Source organism: Pinus tabuliformis, chromosome 6, assembly GCF_031772625.1.
Source record: "Pinus tabuliformis cultivar Carrire ecotype Pingquan chromosome 6, CPIR1, whole genome shotgun sequence".
NCBI classification, from domain to species: domain Eukaryota; kingdom Viridiplantae; phylum Streptophyta; class Pinopsida; order Pinales; family Pinaceae; genus Pinus; species Pinus tabuliformis.
Window position 1 is genome coordinate 971,765,394 of NC_142292.1, and position 18,696 is coordinate 971,784,089.

Below are 18,696 nucleotides of genomic sequence, written 5' to 3' on the forward strand. Positions count from 1 at the left end.
TTAATAATTATTAGTTTTTTTTGAGGTTATAATTTAGTTAATTCTTATGAATTCTTCAATTTTAGCAATTTAAGATGTATGATTAAGAAAGTGTTTTGATATTTATTATAAATTGATGCCTATTAACATTTACCAAAATAATAAAACTAATTTCAAATACATTTTAAAATATATTTTAAATGCTAATTTCAAAAATTTACCACTTCAAAAAATACATTTTCAATATATCTTGCATGCTCAAATTTTACATAATTAAAAATTACCACTTCAAAAATACTTACCGTATTTGAAAGATACCCTTGATAGTTAATATCATAATTGCAAAACTATATATATATAATCTAGTTTTAAGGTCACTCCGAAGGAAGAGACCAAATTAGTGTATGAGACTTTCTTATTTGTGGCAATAGAAACCCATCTCCTCCCAAATCTAAAAAAGCACGCATACTCTACAACAAAACTTATTTACTGGGCTATAAAATATTAAATGCGATGGGGCTATATATACTTGCGATTAGATTTATACTTGTTATTTAATAAATATTGCTATTGCTTGCCCATACTCTATAGCTTTGCTTTTTTTTTTTTTTTTCCTCAATTCAAATTGATAATAAAAATGAAAAATAAAATAAATAGGGAGAAATTTTTTTTATTTTCTTTGACAGCGGTGTTTTTTTGTTTAAAAATAAAATTAAAAATAAAATAAATTAGCATCGCAAGGGACGGAGAAAAAAATTTAATTTTGTTTGACAGCCGTATGCTCTGCCTATGTTGGCCGAAGTTTGCTGGAGTCTGCTGAAAGACGCACTGTGCCTATGCTGGCCGATGTTTTCTGGGATTTTATGCTGAAAGACGCGTGATAGCGGGAGGCCTTTGAGATCTATTGAACGAAGGCTTGCAGTGTTGTCTAAGTCGGAAGGATCAATTTGTAATCGTTTCAATGGCGGTGGGCGGCCATTTTATGGAAAAACTGAAACAAAAATGGACTGCTCAAGAGGACGAGAAATGGGGCGCCAGCATGGTAAGTATTTTTGTTATATAAAGTATTTTCCAGGTCATTGTCCAGTCTCTCAGAGTGCATTTGCACAGATGTTTATTGTGGAAAAAATTTCGATTCAAAATTGAATTCCGCAGTTAGTGCAAGCAAACAGTTAACTCATCCAAGGATGGACCTTTAAGTGTTAATCTTGCCAAGTTTCCTGGATAAGCGAGCCTGCTAAGTTTTCTCCTCACCAATCCTTGTGGCCGCGGTGCATATTTCTTCCTCAATCAAACTCCTCCTCCATCCCCTTCCGGTCCGATCGGATACAAACAAGTTGGTTTTCTCTGGATTCCGCAGAGTTAGTTTACCCAGAAGCATCTTAGCCACCAATATGTTTTACCCAGCCTTCCCTTTTTTTCGTAGATATGTTCTGTCCTAGCTGTCCTTTGCTCAGTTTCATCCTGGTCTGTTCCCCAGGCCTGCAGATAGGATTGCTTTGCAAGAGAGGACATTTATTTTACTTATTGGTGGTCAACCCAGCTTTTCTACCCTCGCTCATTCCCCGAAGGTTCCTATAAGAATATGTCCTCCGCGTATCTATTCTCGCTTATGTTACCTGATCAATCTCTCTGTTATAACTCTCGTAATTAGATAAAGCCAGTTGTTTTAGAATCAATCCCTCGATCCTTGAGTTTTTGCGAGGCAAATAGGCTGTTGAAAGATATCTTATTTACCCGAAAAAACGAGAAGAGCGAGCATTTCATTCATATTATGAGATATCACACCATAAATACTAATGCTAAACTATCCTAACACGCTAATACTGATCTATATCTGAATTGCTACTCTAAAGCCCCCCTCAGCTAGAAACATTCATTACATGTTCATAATTTTACAACTGCTGATGAAAAACCTACTTAGAACCACACACAACTCCATCATACCGTGCACACTGGAACTCCCTCATTTGCTTTAAAAATGGATTTGCCTTCTCTCGATGACTGAAAACATCAGTTGATTAGCTAGTGCTATAGATCCATCTAAGCATAACCCTCTATGGGCACCACTCATGGTTTCTTACCCGTAATTGGAGGTTCCAAAAGACTCTTCTCATGCTTTCCCCTTATATATGCTTGTTAGTCCATCTGTGCTCATGTTCTTATGGTAATCGTCAGAGATTGGGACAGATCTAAAGATCAATCGTAAATATGATAGGATCTGAAATCTGAAATAGCAGGGTTCGGACACTGGCAAAATCAGTGGTGAATCATCAACAATTTCATCAATAACAACAGTGGATTCAACTCTAATCATTTGTAGTCTGACAACAGATTTTTAGGGCATTATCAACCAAGAATTCAACAATTACAGCATTAAATACCTATAAATATCATATAATCCAGTGGGATTATAACACATCTTGCATATGGATGGTGGAGAAACCATCGTTGGCCAACCATCCCTTGTAATCTTGACCTCGACCGTAATAAGCGACACAATGGCCAAGGCAGGGATGATAATTTATTTATGTTTGTAATTATACTTTTAGAGACCATCTATCTATTGTCCAAGATACCAAAAATGTATGATCATGATAAGCTATTTTAATTTTGTACAATTAAAATGCGAGGGACAATATATATATTTTTTAAAAGTTCGTAATGTTTTTGATTGATTCGTGTTTAGTTTGATTGGTGAATGCACTTGTGCTAAGTGGACAGAGTTCTGGGGATCAAATTTCATTAGTTTTTGAGGTTATGAGAGCCCCCCATTCTTCCTTTAAGTGGATGAGGCTGGGGTGAAATATTTTCCTCGAAAAGAGAAGAAGAAGAAGGTAATTTTAAAATATATAAAGAGAATTTAATTTTGTTAGATAGAGGTTTAAGGACTACGTGTCTGTTGGCTGATGTTTTATAAGGTTATATGTTTGAAAGGCACCTGAAAGTGGGAGGGTTTTGGGATATATTGAACAGGGGTTTGCAATGTTGTCTCCTAGTTAGATGGGATAGGTTGGTGATTGTTTCATGGTGGTTGATGATGATGATTTCATGGAAACAACAAAACTAAATGGAATACGCAAAAGGATGAGAAATGGGGGCCCTGTTACAACAAAATCCAGCACTTTAGTGTGAAGCCTCATTAACCACTTTAGGTGAAGGGCAACAATGGGGTCAACCACCACTGTCACCTAGGTAACTGTTCCCTTGCTGTTCTGTGGATGGATATTATCCCCACAAGGGAGGATTCCCCAATGGATCTCAGAGATTAAGTAACCCAAGGATTCCTAGTCTAAATACCCTCCAAGGGTTCTGCAAAATAAAACACCCAAAGATGATATTGAATAAGGTGGGGCTCTTGGTGAGGTGAGAAATAATTCAACGAGTTCAAGAGAGCTATGACTAAATTCAGAGGGCTTCAACAGTCTTGGAGAGGCTCAAATAGATCTTGCACACATTCTACTATTAAATTATCAATTGCTGTTATAAATTAAAGTTTTAAAACAATACAATTTACAACATGCAAAATTTATGACAAGAATTATAAAACATCCTATAAATGATGATAAACAATAAGTATGCAAAGTTTATTGAATGAGCAATTTTTCAATTGCTGAAAATACATAAAACAACTGCAAAACCTAGACATCAGCCCTAAAAGGTGGCTGAAAATTACATATAAAATGATATTTTGCGTTTTCAATTTAGAAGATGCAAGGCCTAACCCTAGGACTATGAGGTCCAAGGTATTTTATGTTATTAAATGCAGATTTTGTTGTAACCTAATGCAAAATTACTCTAGGAACACAAACTTCGAGTATTGACACACTAAATAGACTAGTGCTTTTCTCATTCCCTGGCCTAATGGAGTTAAAGGGCGAGGTTTGTGGCTGAAGACTTGATTGGTGCTGGTTGAGAGAGAGAAAAATTTGCCATCAAAATCCTAGCCATTTTCAATCAATTGGAGATTTAAGGCCAAGGAAGAGATACCAAGGTTCCTTGATGGATGATTGGTGAAATTTTTGCAAAAGGAGATGTTAAAGCCATAAAAAATTCAATACATTAAGATGAAAATTTAATTGAAACCCTAATCTACAACAATTGCAAAATGGAAGAAGATTACTCGCAATAAAGTTGCACAAATCACTATAGAATCACTTACCAATCCTAGATAAAATCTCTCCAAGCATAATCTCTTCCCTAAGACAATTTGCTACAAATGCTTCATTACATCCAAGAGAAAAAAGAACTAGTGCACACTTTTTTTAGTGAGTAATAATGAGTGTGTGACAATGATCCCAACCTAAATTGACTTCCCTCTATTTATATGAGGGCAACCAAGTCAATTTAATACAAAAATTGAGTAAAAGCCCTAAAAATAGTAAAATACGTGATTATGAGTTAAGTAGGTCACGAGACAACCTAAAAGATAGCTATTTGAATGTTAAAACGTAACAAAAGGCCTCCCTTTAGCCCACATGTGTGAGCAAAAAGTCCTCCAAGGGTGATGTCATCCTCTAAGGGTGAATAGCTCCATCAAAATGTGCCATGGATGGGTCAAAAGAGTGCTTCTCACTCAAAGGCCATCTCCTCATCAATAAGGTGTCGATTCATCAAGTAAAACCCTCTTCATCAACATATCATCATCAACCAAGCCCACATGATCACTCCAAGCCGCATAAGGGTGATGTCACAAGGCTAGGGCATGATGTCATCATTTAGAAAGGTGTACCGGCCTTCTAGAGGGATCTTAAGTCATCATCATCAAACTAGCCCAAAAACATGTCAACGTCCACCAAGAAGGTACGATGTTAGCTTGGAGGCGTCCTGTTGTCTTTGGGGTACATTTGTTTTGTAGGCAATGTCTTGGCTTCATTGTGCAATGTTTCGGGGTTTGCAGGGAGAGGAGAAGGTCATTATCAGTGTTGGATACATGTGAAGCTCAACGCTCTTCATAAAATGGTTAACGTCTTAGCTCTGGTGCCTAGAAGAGTCATTAGGTGGGGTTGGATTCCTCTTTGAAGTGCTGGAGAAGTCTCAAACATTCCCTTAAGGGATGGCATTGGTATTTAGGAGCAAGCATATGGAATATACTCTCAAAATCAAGTGAGATCATCATCATAGGTAAAATAACATAAGAGTATCATAGTGGGCCATATCTAATGTGAAAGGCACTGTTACCACAAAATCTGGCAGGTCTTGGAGAGGGAAACCCTACAAGGCAAGAGCTAGTAGAGGCCTAATGTCACCTCAACCAAAAACCCTTGCTCTTTATGGATTTTCACCGACGGGAGGAGTCCCTGTAAAGGAGAAATCACTTAAAATGGATTTGCCAATGATAAGGTACTAAGTGACCCTACTAAAGCTCATTCAAAGAGAGACACACTAAAGGTACAAGGCTTCAAAGAAGCAAAACACTCTCAAAGAAAAGCCCTAGAAAAGAAGGCTCAAGACCTAGGATTTTGAGATTTTCGATGGTGATAGGTATTCACAAGGTCAAGGCCTGAGGGAAAGGGTTTCTTACAATGATATTCAACTAAGCCAAGGCTCATGAAACCCTCAAGAAAGTCCTCAAGTTGAGGGGAAAAGAAACTAGGGTTTCCCTCTTAGAGAAACACCTAGGGCAAGAGATTTTATGGATGAAATTTGAGTGGATGCCCACCAAATTGATATGTTAGGTAGCCTAGACCTATCTCTCTTGATGTTTAAACTTCAGGCTCTCAAATCACCAAAAAACCTCCATCCTAAAATTTCACTCCAAGCCGTAGATTTTCGCCCTAACCTTAAAATGACCGAATTTGAGAAGAGAAAATTATGGAGAAAATTTAAGGTTGATCATCAAGTGATTGGACTAGTGCCTTGTCCTATGGGGATATGGAGTCAAGGATGTGCTAGATAAGCCTAATTCCCTTCCAAGGAGGTCGAAATTTGATGCCCTAGCTATCAAAATTTCAACAATTACCCATTTCATGGAATAATGGATTTTTATGGAGAATAACAAGTACCTCACTAGGAACATTCATTACATGTTATATAATGAGTGACATATGCAATAGTCAACTAGATAGGCTTTAGAATTTATTTTCAACAAATTAGGGCACAAACAAGCATAATCTAGAAGCAACAATTCCATACATTAGACAATTCAAAATAATAATCTTCAACAATAGGCACTTACAAGATAACATGTAGTATATCCATCCATTACACCAAGAAATAGCTCCAAAGAATGTTAAAATCAACTTCCATACATCAAAATGCATCCAAGTATCTCCAAAATCACCCACAAGAAGCAAGTGCGAATTCTCTAAGAGGTTTGAAATTCACAAGTTTGATGATGAGAGAGATCAAATGAGATCTCTCTAATTTATATGTGTTCAATGATCTCCTAAGTCACATGACACGAGGACACGAGACATAGAGGACACGTAAATACGAGTATTCAATACGAAACGCAGCGACCTGGAAATAGGACACGGGGGACACGTTTTATATATATATATATATACCGAAATATAGTTTTTTATCCATATTAAATTGCAGGGTGCAGCTTATCTAATCAAATTAAAATATAATTACTTCTCAAAGTTCATAGTTCACTTTAAAAAAATAAATAGAATCAAAATTTACTATTTAGAAATTAGAATGTGATATGCTTGGTCTTGATTCTTGAATATTCAATGTTCATTGTTCATGTACGACTTACAAGCACATAAGAAACTACTAAGTACTTACTACTAACTATAAATTTAGAACTTAGATATTAAAACCATAAAATGCAGATTTTCCATTAAGTCATCAAAATCAAAATGTATCACTATTCAATGTTTACAACAATGTTGCATTAATCGTTATCGGGATAATATCGGCGCGAGGAAAAAATCGTAATTGTCGGGAAATAATAGGAAAAAATTGGGAAAAAATCGTTTGGTACAAAAATATTCATTTTTTTCATTTTTTATCAATTTTTTTAATATCTAAGCCATCTACAACATAAAATAAATACATTGACACATAAATATGATAAAAGAACTAATATATAAGATGTTTAATATCATTTCTAGTGCTAAAATCACACATAACATTGAATCATGTCCTAAATAGTAAGTCACGACTCCTGAGTCCCAACTCAGCCTCAAAATATCAACAAAAAATATAATAATGCATCTCATCATGTCATAATGTCATATACAATAAAATGAAGAAAATAACTAAAGTGTAATCCTATTGATTTCCTCTGCCCCTTTTGCAAGAAAATGCCACAGCTTTCCCTTTCCCTCTAGATGTAGATGCTGGTGCTAGTGGAGTTGGCAGTGGAGTTTGCTATTCTCTAGAAGCTGAAGAACTAGAAGTAGGAGCTATAGGAGCTAGACCACGTCCTCTACTGGTGGCAGGGGTAGCCCGAGCAGGTGGTGTCACCTGGAAACATTACAATCTCCCAATCTTGAAATCCTGAAAAATTGATAAGTCTGCTGTATTTTGAATGAAATCTATAATTCTACTTTCTCCATATGAAATCCAATGAGGTCGGAACCACTCTCAAACATCCTGAGTCATTTCATGGTAATGTTAAAAATTTAAGTAAAAGGATGAAAATGAAGATTAAGGAGAATGTGACTTTTACTTTAAGAATTTAACATTACCATGAATAGCATATCAATACTAGGGCCTAGACTTGATCATTAAGCTGCCCCACTCAAAAATTATTTGTTTCTTTCAAAAAAAGTTGCAGCTTATGCAGACAACGTTTTCTATCAACGGAATACGCGTTTTCCAAATGCAGGACACGACAAAAACTGGCGAATACGTTTTACATTTTATAGGACACGATGAAAAACGTTTTCGACACATTTTAGGGCTGTTTTCGTGTCCGGCACGTAAAATACGGGACACGAGACCTTGGAGGACGTGCCCTGTGACTTAGATGATCTCTAATTTTAGCCTAAATGCCCCTCATGTTATAAAATAATGGGAAAATACTAAGCGAGGTTACAAGCCAACCTCATAATGAATGTAAAAACATAACAATTAACCCTCAAAGAGGTTGAAAATTGAAATGCTGACATCATGCATGCATAGGCCCTTTTAGGGCATGCGTTGGGATCCTCCAGTGCCAAAGTGAGTGTAGAGGGCTCCAAAAATCATGATCTAGGGGTTGGCCCCTAAATCTCCATGCAAATCATCAAGTGGATTGCAATTTTGTGTTTGGGGCACAAAATGGGTCTCATGGTGATAAAATAGCTTGGTTCTACTCCAACGTTGAGGGCTCAGAGGATGGTGCTAGCCCTCCCATGACTCAAGGGGTGAGACAAACCTCATCTGGGCCTTGGATCAACCCCAAACCATGTGATCACTGCTAAGCTGGCTAGGGCACACTGGTCCAAGTGCATCATCTCACAAATAATGTGGGGCAAAGTGTAGACTGCTGGGGTGCTGTAGGTGCCCATGGAATGGAATGATACTCTGTAAGTGGTAGGAGTCCCGCGGCTCTTAATGCTTCATCTGCAGGGTGTCATAATGCTCCTTTGGTGGACCTTGGCTCCAGTTAAGTTGCCTAGCCAGGATGAAAATCACTTGCCAATCTCACAATATCCAGTGCTGCATCTTCTCCATTAGGTACAATAATCATTAGTGCATCTAAGTGGACCAATCTTGTTAATCAAGGGCACGTCACATCAGCTACAAGGTGGCTGTTAGGGGATGTTTGACTGCTGACCAGAAGAAGATGATTAGAAGAAAAGTTCTCCTATGGGTACCCACTTTTGGTGGGTAACATGCACCAAAGTGCTTCAAACAATTATCATGTTCAAATGTCTTCCTAGCACAGGGTTTCTTAACAAGTTACCATGTTTAGATATGGGAGGGTTATCCAAGGCCCTATTTGGTGCTTCCAACCCTAAGGGGAGGAATAATTCCTAGGCTGACCCATTAATGAGTAGGTGGAAGCGGTTGATGATATGGTATAGGGGTTTATTTCATGGAGGATGCTGTGAAAATTTCACTACTGACATTTTTATGTAGCAACTGGAATTAATTCTTCTAACTCTAAATTAATTTAGCAATTTATTGCCATGACAACAACGAATTAATCACACTGCAATCTTCACAAAATAAATATTGTGGAAGATAAACTGGACACTGAGAAAATACCAACGTGCACACACAAAAATATAACACCATTATTTTTGGACAAAAAGTCCTCGAAAAAACCCAATGTGGGAAAATCGATGCTGCAGTTGAGGGTTTTATTATTAAGCAACAGTGAGAAAATTCTGAGTACAATTGGATGCGCAAACTGACAATCCACTATAGGAAAATTGGCCACAAAAATTAGTAAGACAAATTTTGTCCCACGTGGCACTGATCCAGCTCCAAAACTGGCTAATACTGGGCTCAACGAAACCCCTGCATCAGCCTTTGCGTCACTTTTGCGCAAGCACTGGTACACTCTGCTTGGAAACTGCAATTAATCAAGTCATCTTCCCAATTCAACCTCTAAGAATGACTCGCTGGCCCTCTCTGAAAATTATTCCGACCTCCAACAACTAAATCGGCCCTCTGACTGGCCAAATCGAACTCTGCCTCTGAAGCTTTTGCGCCAACACTGCACAGCCTCACTGAGGAAACTCGGCTTTCTTGTAGCTGACTCTTTGAAATTAGAAAACTTCCTCTGGACTCACTGTCTCTGCTCCACTTTGTCTCTATGTCCCCTCTCTGGCTCGAACTCTCCCAACAGGACGTTGCTGCTCTATGGAAAATCGAACTGCCCAAGGAAATCAATCTCAAGTGTGTTCCTCCATCTACCCATTGACCTCTTCTTATAATCTCCAATTGGGACTCCAACGACCAAGATTAAAACTTAATCAATGGCTGAGATCATTTCCTAGTCGATCCGTGTGAGTTTCTAGAGAAATCTCACCTTCCTCAATTAATTACTGTTAATTAATCATTTTCCCTAAGTTAGACTTAGGAAAAATTTAATTATTGATTAATTAACTTAATTAAGGCATTTCTAGGTGGATTTTCCTGAAACCTTTTCTGGGTTATGGAGTCCTAGTGTTTCTTAGCCTCTCTGACAACTGTCGAGACTAGAACACCATCCGATGCTACAAAAAATAACACTCCCTCTTAGCGAGGAAGGTGTTCTAGTGCTGAACTGCTCCAACACCCTATCTCTGCATCATCCTCCATATGATGCTGATGTCTAGCCATTGTGACTTCCTGCCACTACCCACCAACCACCGCGCAACTCTGATGCTGCTGTTGACACTGATATGCTGCTACCAACTCTGCATCTGCATTGCAACTCTCTCTCAACTATTGCTGCTGCTATTACAACTATTGCATCTAAGAGGCATCTGGAATACTGAATCAACTGTGTCTTTGTGCTGTATCTATTTCCTGAGCATTTGATTGCTACGAGGTACTGCACTGTTCGTTGAAGAATCTGCGCTGTTGCTGACTTTGCTACTGAGCCTCTTGCTCTGCTGTCAACACTGCTCTGCACTCCTCAGCATCTGACTGTAACTAGTTTGCAACTATCACTTTGGAATCTGACTGCATCGACTGACATTGATCCATCTTACTACTGAATACTGTGGGCTCCTGTAGCAAGGTAATGATCCATGAGGAAGACACCTCAATGGACCTTGCCCAAACCTCTGCGCAACTCTAAAACTATAACTCCATATCGTCCCACCTCACTCTTGGAGGTATAGATACAAACGTCGAAAAATCTTCCTCCAGCTTGGAGGACAACTTGTCTATCTCTACGGATGTTGCCGCCTGGTGTTGCTTCTCCTGCTTGTCCTTCATCCTTTGAGGACACTAAGCATTGTAGTGGCCAAACTCGCCACAACTGGAGCACTTGACCTTAGATAGGTCCTTCTTTTTCTTCCTCTCCCCTTGTCCCTCACTGTGACGCTTTTATGCAAGGGCCACATTTTCTTCCTCCTCACATTTCGAACCCTTATTGCTGCTTCCGCTTATGGAGGTCTTCACTAGAGCTCGCCTCATCTCTTCCTGCTGCAGGTCTAACCAGATCCTGTCCCACCCTGGTAATGTATCTCATCCCAAAATGCCTTGGACAAAGATTTCCCACTCCTCGGAGACACTGTTCAGGGCCAAACGCACAAGCTTTGTAGTTTGAGGCGCCTCCCCAACGACTGCAAGCTGATCATGGATTTCCTAAATTTTGGTGAGAAAGGGATCAATGCCTTCACCCTTATGCATCCTGAGGTTTGTCAGGTTCTCCTTTAGGAACGTCTTCCGCTACTCAGAAGGATTCTGATATAGCTGAGCAAGAGCATCCCATTCCTCCTTGGCACTATTCTTGCTAGATATATGTGAAAATATATGGTCCCGGACTCCATCTAGGATCACCCGCTTCGCCTTAGCCATTTATTTCCTGTACTCTTTCAGCTGATCTACATTGGTTGGTACTGCCACAACATTCTCTGTATAGGTCTTCAGGCCGAATTCATCTAGCAGGAAGGACATCCTAGCCTTGCATTTGACACAGTTGGAGGCTCCCTCCAACCTATCCTGATCATACTCCACCTTGCGGATTAATACACACCATTTTTTTCCCATTCTTATTGTTAAGTTGTCTTGGAGATCAGCCAAAGAACTATTGATTCGCCTCACAGGAAACTATTTGGTTCGACAATTCTTGTCTAGCATGGACCTAAACCGTCCCAAAGTTGCATTTAGACAGTAATCCTTTGAGAGGGTGTCTTTTATCATATGATTGTCTATGATATGGAAATTGCCAATTACTGTCAAAGAATGAGGATGAAGAAGTTGACCGAGAATAATCTTTTGGAGAAATGCATAGGCCTCTGCTCTATTATTTGTTGTTATCTCTAGGTTCCATGCAAACTTGTTCTGTATTGTTTCTCTAGGGTGAAAGGCAGTGTAATTATTTTCTAAAAAGTGATTTTATGATTGTATTTTTGTTTTATATTTACTATGGAACGGCAAGTTGTAAAAATGTTCTACAAACTGCAACTGGAGCTAGCCCTTTAAACTTAATCATTAAGTTACTCCATAATCCAATTACATTATTTTACTCTTTAGAGGATTTTGACACCAGCCAAGTGAAACATACTCTTTGTTCCCTGATCATAAACTTTGACCTGGAAACAACAGGAACGGAAGGAGAGGAGAGACCTGATTGGAGTTGGAAGAACAAAGCCGTATGCCAATGCACTAGAGAAGTCGCTTGGCAAGGGCAAGCAGGAGGTAAATTCAAAATTATTTTTAGCATTCTATACACTTCTGTAAATTATTAATCCATGAATCTATCAGATACCAGATAGATCAAGATATTTTTGATTTGTAAAGTTCCATTTCTGCTTAAATTTTCTTATCTCAGGACCTATGAATCATAATATTTTTTGTAACGAACAGCCCAATGAGCATTTTATTAGAAGGCACAGGTTTGTAATTTTAATCCAAATGTCCAAATTTATTTGAACATAGAAACCCTAGTTTGAGGTAGAACTTTCCAGACCAGTGGAAAACATGTACACTGAGGCTCACAGTGATTTATTGTTGTTTTGTTTTTAACATCTGTTTTACTGGGTCATATAAAGAAACTGGTGATTTATATTTTGGAAATTGACTGTCTAAAATTTCTAGTTCCGCTCTATATTTTTTCTAGAACATCTGGCTGTTTGATTGAAAAGAGTTGAAGAACTATGTTGCATTTGATGTATTTGTGTTTTCTTCAGATGCTTCATGACAATGGCATTTTAATCTTTATATTGTTCTTCTTTGTCGGCATTTTATTTCATACTTCTCTGCACATGGTGTTTTTGGGTTTATCTATCTCTGTCATTTACTATGCAGGCTCTGCACATTGTTTCTTTTTGATAATATTTATTTTTTTCTTTTTTTTTTAATCTAGGGTTTTATTAATTCAAAGAGTTACAATGGATTCACACAGTCCTGGCTGCCAGTGGCCTGCTGCCTGGGAAACCAAACCACTAGTAAAACAGCAGGATAGTCCAAAAAACATTAAGATGGAACCAGAATGCCAAAATCTTAGAAGGGTTCATAGTGGTTCATGAAACACCATGAAAGGTGCATAGAAAGAGAAATAGAGTGCATATTAGCAGTACTAAAAAGACCAGTAAACCACAACCTAGCAAAACCAGATAAACAGAGAAACAACAACATTAAACGCATCAGTAAGCTAAGTAGATGTGGAGACATCCACCTCAATGGGGTTGGTGTGCTCCTGACTGCAATCACCTGGGCCTGGAGCAGGAGCTAGCTGGCTTTCAATGTGATTGAGATAGGCTCCCATGTCATTTTGGTGGAGCACCAACTTGTCCAGCATCAACAGAATCCCCTCTTTGGCCTCGTTTCTTTCAATAATAACCCATCCAAGCAGCATTTTCATCCTCCAATAGAGGTCAATAGTGAGCAGGTACTGTTTTTGTCTGCCCCTGGTGTGCTCAGGGTCAAGCGCTCTATCAGTAATGTCCATTAACACCTCTGAATCAGAAAGGCAGCCATGTTCCACTGCTACGTCATCCTCAAACTCCCAGAGCTCTTCTCGGACCACTCTAGGGACCTGTTCATGAAATATACGAGTTGACGCCTCAGCCCTGGAGCAAACATGAGAATCTCCCAGACCACCTCGACTGCCACTTCCTCAGCGACACCATGCTCACTGCCTGACCATCTTTTCAAACCCAAGTGAATGTACCAGTGTTCCTGACTGTGCAGTATGCTATGGGCCTATGAACAGAATGATAATCAGGACCCTTAAAACTTGCAGATGCTCGCAGTGAAGTGCCAAGGCAGATAAGATAAGATAATTTTATTAATGCCTAACGAATGACCACAAATAGGTCAATGAGACTGAAGGATACAACCAGTATGAGTACAGTGTGGGAGCGCAACTCCTAGAAAATTCTGAAGCTAAATCTAAGGTAAAATAAAGTAAAAAAAAGATACGATAAGAGGACAGCCTCATAAACATGTATATAATCAGATCATGTGGAAGTCTAAGTGAATAAGTTTAGGGTTGGAGGTTGATGATGTGAAGAATGGCCGAGTCTGATAGCCAACAGTGAGGGGGGTGACAGTGGTGTTGGTTCACTATCGGAGTTCCCTGGATCCAACAAAGAGTTTGGTTGTGTGATCTTGGGGGTGATGTAGGAGCGAGGGATACTCCTAAGATTCGGGGTCAAAGGAAAGAAGCTCTGGATAAGTCTCTGACTGCTACACCAAGGGGGAGGAACTCATCCGTTGTTGGGGGGGGGAGGGGAGCGGGGGAGGCTTCGTTGGGGAATCGTTTGGTAGTAAGCCCTTTGACGCTAAGGGTGTGAGTGAATTAATGTGCTATTCAACACCTCTTTAATGGTCTCGAGAGTACCGGTTGGCCTCCCAAAGGAGGTGGTTGAGGGGAGACTCGAGGTCTCACTGCTCTACTATTTGAAATACCTTGGAACTCAGTGTGTCGCTTGTTGCTTCGACTAGCTGGATCAACCTAAAAGTATGATGTGATCATATGAATCATCCCTGAATGAGGTGGGGTATGTAGGATGTCAGATCTGTGTCTAAAAATCTCCCTGATGAAGAGGGCTAGGCATCTCTGGTTAGGATACCAGAAGAAAGTAGAGAGGGATCCTCTGGACTCTCTATATAGGCAATGGTATCGTCCTTTGATCTCATAGAATATGGAGCATTGAAAAATGAGGTGCATCTCGATCTCTGGTTCCTGTAGGTGGCACAATTGGTAGACCTTGTTAGATCATGGTATATGGTGATTTGTCTCCACCCAAAGTTGATGGGACCCAACTCAAAGCTGCCCATGAGGGATCCTAAGTGAGTGTAGCCAGTGCCTGCGAGTATAAGGGGGTGGACGATGAGGCTATCCTGTAGCTCAAAAAACTGTTCAAGGTAGAAGGAAATATTTGGGCTAAGGCTCACCAAGGGGGATGTCCAAGTGACTTGAATGTATAATCTGTAGATATTCTTTTTGATGGCTTGATTCCGTTTCTGTTGAGTTAGTAAGAGATGTGCTGGTTCGTGAAGGGAGAAACTATATGGAGGAAGACACTTTGGGGAGATGGTCATCAACTGAAGGAGGCATGATGCCTTTGCGAACCATCCACGAGCATGACCCAAGGGAGTGTTTGAAGCGATTGCTTTTGAAGAGCAAAGTATAAGATAAGCATATTTCTCTCTCCTGATAGCAAAGTCTCTGTAAGCCCTAAGTCTATGGAGGAAAGAGACCAAGCAGAAAAGGACCTCAAGGTGAAATTGGTGGAGCTTGAACTCTGTTTGAATAATGGGCTATGGAATTGTGTGTTTGTAGTGGATGATATGCCAGAGAAACAGGGTTTGGACTCTCCCCATCGTGGCCCATTATGACTGTAATAAACTAGGTCCCCAAATCTTAGAACCATAGAGGACTATGATTTTTATAATGGCCTCCATGAGGTGGAGCTTCGATGAAATGTCTTGGAATTGTGCCTAGAAGCACTATCGCTCGATGATGGCTAGGGAGTCATAGCCTTTATTAAGCCGAGTTTGGAGTGCCTATCGTATACCAAATCTGGGCTCTGTGAACTATACCCCGAAGTAGGTGTAATATGTGGTGATCTCAATCTCTGTAATGTCCCAAACTGGGAAATACAATGAATATCAAATACATGCACTAAGTTACAACAAGGAAATCCACACATGCAAGCACAAATTTACACAAGCAGATATAAATTAGTGAACCATAGAAATGCAACCATAAATCTGAAGCATTTTATTGAATTTTCAACTGGAACTGAGTACAATGGAGTGAAATGATAGAACCTTGGCTTGCTACTGCAAGCATGCAATACCCAGGTGAAGTTCTAAGTTAAAACTCCAATCTGAAATGGCTTAATTTGCCAAAAGCACTGCTCTTAAATTTTTTGCTGCTGTTGCTAGAGGTAAATTGTGAAATGGCCCCTCAAATTTGCTCCCAAAATTCTGAAAAATTAGGAAAAGGCTCCTCACACCCAATCTGACAAAACCAAGAATTATCTTGGGCTGAATCCACAAGTCACCGGGACCCTAAAAACTGCTTGTGGCTTTTCCCAGTTTACCAGTGACTGCAAAATACCAGCACCCCACAAGGAAAGCTCCTCCAAACACCAGCGAAATTTTTCCTTCCAACTCCCAACAAATCCCAGCTCGAATAATCCTCAAATCACTAATGCTAAGCCCTTGCGCAGGGAACAACCAGTAAACCCCAACACAAGCCCATAAATGAGAATTTCGACCCTCCAATCTATTGTGTTTTCAGCTCGGAAAACACCCAAGAGAAACTCGTCAACCTCAAAGGAAATTCCTTGTAAATTTTCTAGCCCGGAAAACACCAAGTGCCAACACCCTAAATCACCACGAATTCCTCAACTGTGTCCTCCTAGAAATTCACACTAGTTGAAGGTTCACTGCAAATTGACCCTCTGAAATGCCAAATTCTGCTCTCAAATCCTCTTCTAGAGTGACACTCGAAGTTCACCGAAGAAGAGATGGAATTCCCGCTTTGAAATTTCTTGTGCTGAACAACACTAGTTGACTTGGCTAAGCAGCTCAAGCAAGCTCTCTAGTTCTGAAATAGAAATGCCAAAAAATGTCCAAATTGAGGCTCTTCTCTCCCTTTTATAATCGCTGATCATCTATTCCTTGTGGGCTACACCCATTTGATCGTCCTATCACCTTCTTCCTTATGGTTCGATTTTTCCTAGGGGGGTTTGATTTCCCCTTTTGAGTGGTCCCCACAACTCATTACCACTTTAATTTTTCTTTTCTCCTAAGTTTTAACCTTATTTTCTCTCGAAAAATTAAATTGAGCCTCCACAACCCACTTTTCCTAAGTTTATTTGCCAAAATTATTTATTAATCACCAAAATTGCAAAATTGAGAATTTTCCTTAGCAAAATTTTAATTGGGGACATGAGTCATGACAGTCCTCCCCTCCCAAATGTTGCTTGTCCTCAAGCAACTGTAATGCTGGATGCTGTAGAACCTGTTCTCCCTCCCAAGTGGCATCCTCATCTGGTAGGTCCTTCCATTTGACAAGGTACTCTCTTGCAAGATGGCTTCAAGTATCAAAATCAAGTGTCCCTCATCATCGATGGGTGGCAACTCCACAACAACTATAATATGTTGCCCCCAGGCCTTTTTTAGGCAAGACACATGGAACACGTTATGCACCCTACTCCCTTGTGGAAGCTCTAGCTCATAGGCCACCTCTCCAAGTCGCCCAATCACCTTGTACCGTCCATAAAAACGGGTTTGAGCTTCTCAACTCCCTTTTGCTTCAGCGTGGATTGCATGTATGGCTAGAGGTGCAAGAAAACCAAGTCTCCAACCTCAAAATGTCTCTCCACATGTTGCTTGTCTGCATACATCTTATGCTGGTTCTGCATTGTCTGCAAGTTATCTTTGAGAGCCCTTAGGATCTCCTGGCTCTCCTCCATCCAATTCTTTGCCCCAAAGCTCAGGTGTCTCTAAAAATCATGTCAGCAAATGATAATCAATGTTTTAAAACTCCGACTCCGACTCCGACTCGACCGAGGGTCGACTCCGACTTGGTATCGACTCGGCCAGCTCGATTTCAATGACTCGGTCATGCTAAAAAATACATTAAATATTTATTTTTTATAAAAACACATAATTTTAAAGATTTTCATTCATGTTTCCAAACACACAGCATTTGAATATAGATAGAAGACAACATATGATCAAAGTAGGCTCATGAGTATATCCATTATATCAAAATGGCACCCAGTGCACTGTCCAATACATACACGATGATGATATAGAGATCAAAACAAAAACACATAACCAAGGAGGCTATAAATGGCCTCTACAACAAAAGTTTGTGACCAGTGCTACTGGCTACTGCTAGAGTTGCCAACATCATCTGGCTAAGTGTTACTTGGGAGCAGGAGCGAAAGTGGGGAGCGAGAGTGAAAACGGGAGCGGGAGCGACATTTTCAGAAGCTCCTGGTTTGGGAGCAAATCTCAGAGGAGTTCGACAACCAATGTCACTAACATCAAGGTACATAGAGGGATTGGTGCTCTTGATTAAATACGAGTTCCATACCTTAATACATGACAAAATTCAATGGAAACATTGCAATCCTCCAATCCTAAAAAACTGATAAGTCTGCTGGATTTTGAATGAAATCTAAAATTCTACTTTCTTCATATGAAATCCAATGAGGCCGAAACCACTCTCAAACATCCTGAGTCATTTCATGGTAATGTTAAAAATTTAAGTAAAAGGATGAAAATGAAGATTAAGGAGAATGTCACTTTTACTTTAAGAATATAACATTACCATGAAATTTGAATAGCATATCAATAATAGGAGAGGGGAATGGACCCCAAATAGCATTTAACTAATTTAGAAAACACCTTGGAGTCCAAACCAATCAGCGAACACTTCAAAATTTCATTAAAAAAATGACAAATCATTGTTTTGATGGGGTTACGGGCCGCAGGTTATGACTCGGCCGAGTCATGGCTGACTCAGCCTCCTGAACCGTTTCCTCCACCGAGTCACAATTCTGGGCATTGAAACGGATCAACTCGGCTGTTTCCGTTTTGAATCGGCCGAATTTTAAAACTATGATGATAATGCATCTTAACCATAAAGAGCATGAAAAGGTGACATACCGATAGACATATGGTGAGTGGTGTTGTAGCAAT

At 39.6% G+C, this 18,696-nt stretch overlaps 1 protein-coding gene across 1 annotated transcript in view; it reads left to right on the plus strand.

Moving 5' to 3' along the window:
* Positions 1 to 718: 718 nt before the first annotated feature.
* Positions 719 to 18,696, plus strand: part of LOC149262233 (Transport protein particle (TRAPP) component) — a 228,954-nt gene continuing 210,976 nt past the window's right edge. The window contains exons 1-2 of the mRNA XM_089423728.1: positions 719 to 1,021; positions 12,130 to 12,222. Of these exons, the coding sequence (XP_089279854.1) occupies positions 941 to 1,021; positions 12,130 to 12,222 (174 nt within the window). The 5' untranslated portion in view covers positions 719 to 940. The remainder of the gene's footprint in view (positions 1,022 to 12,129; positions 12,223 to 18,696) is intronic.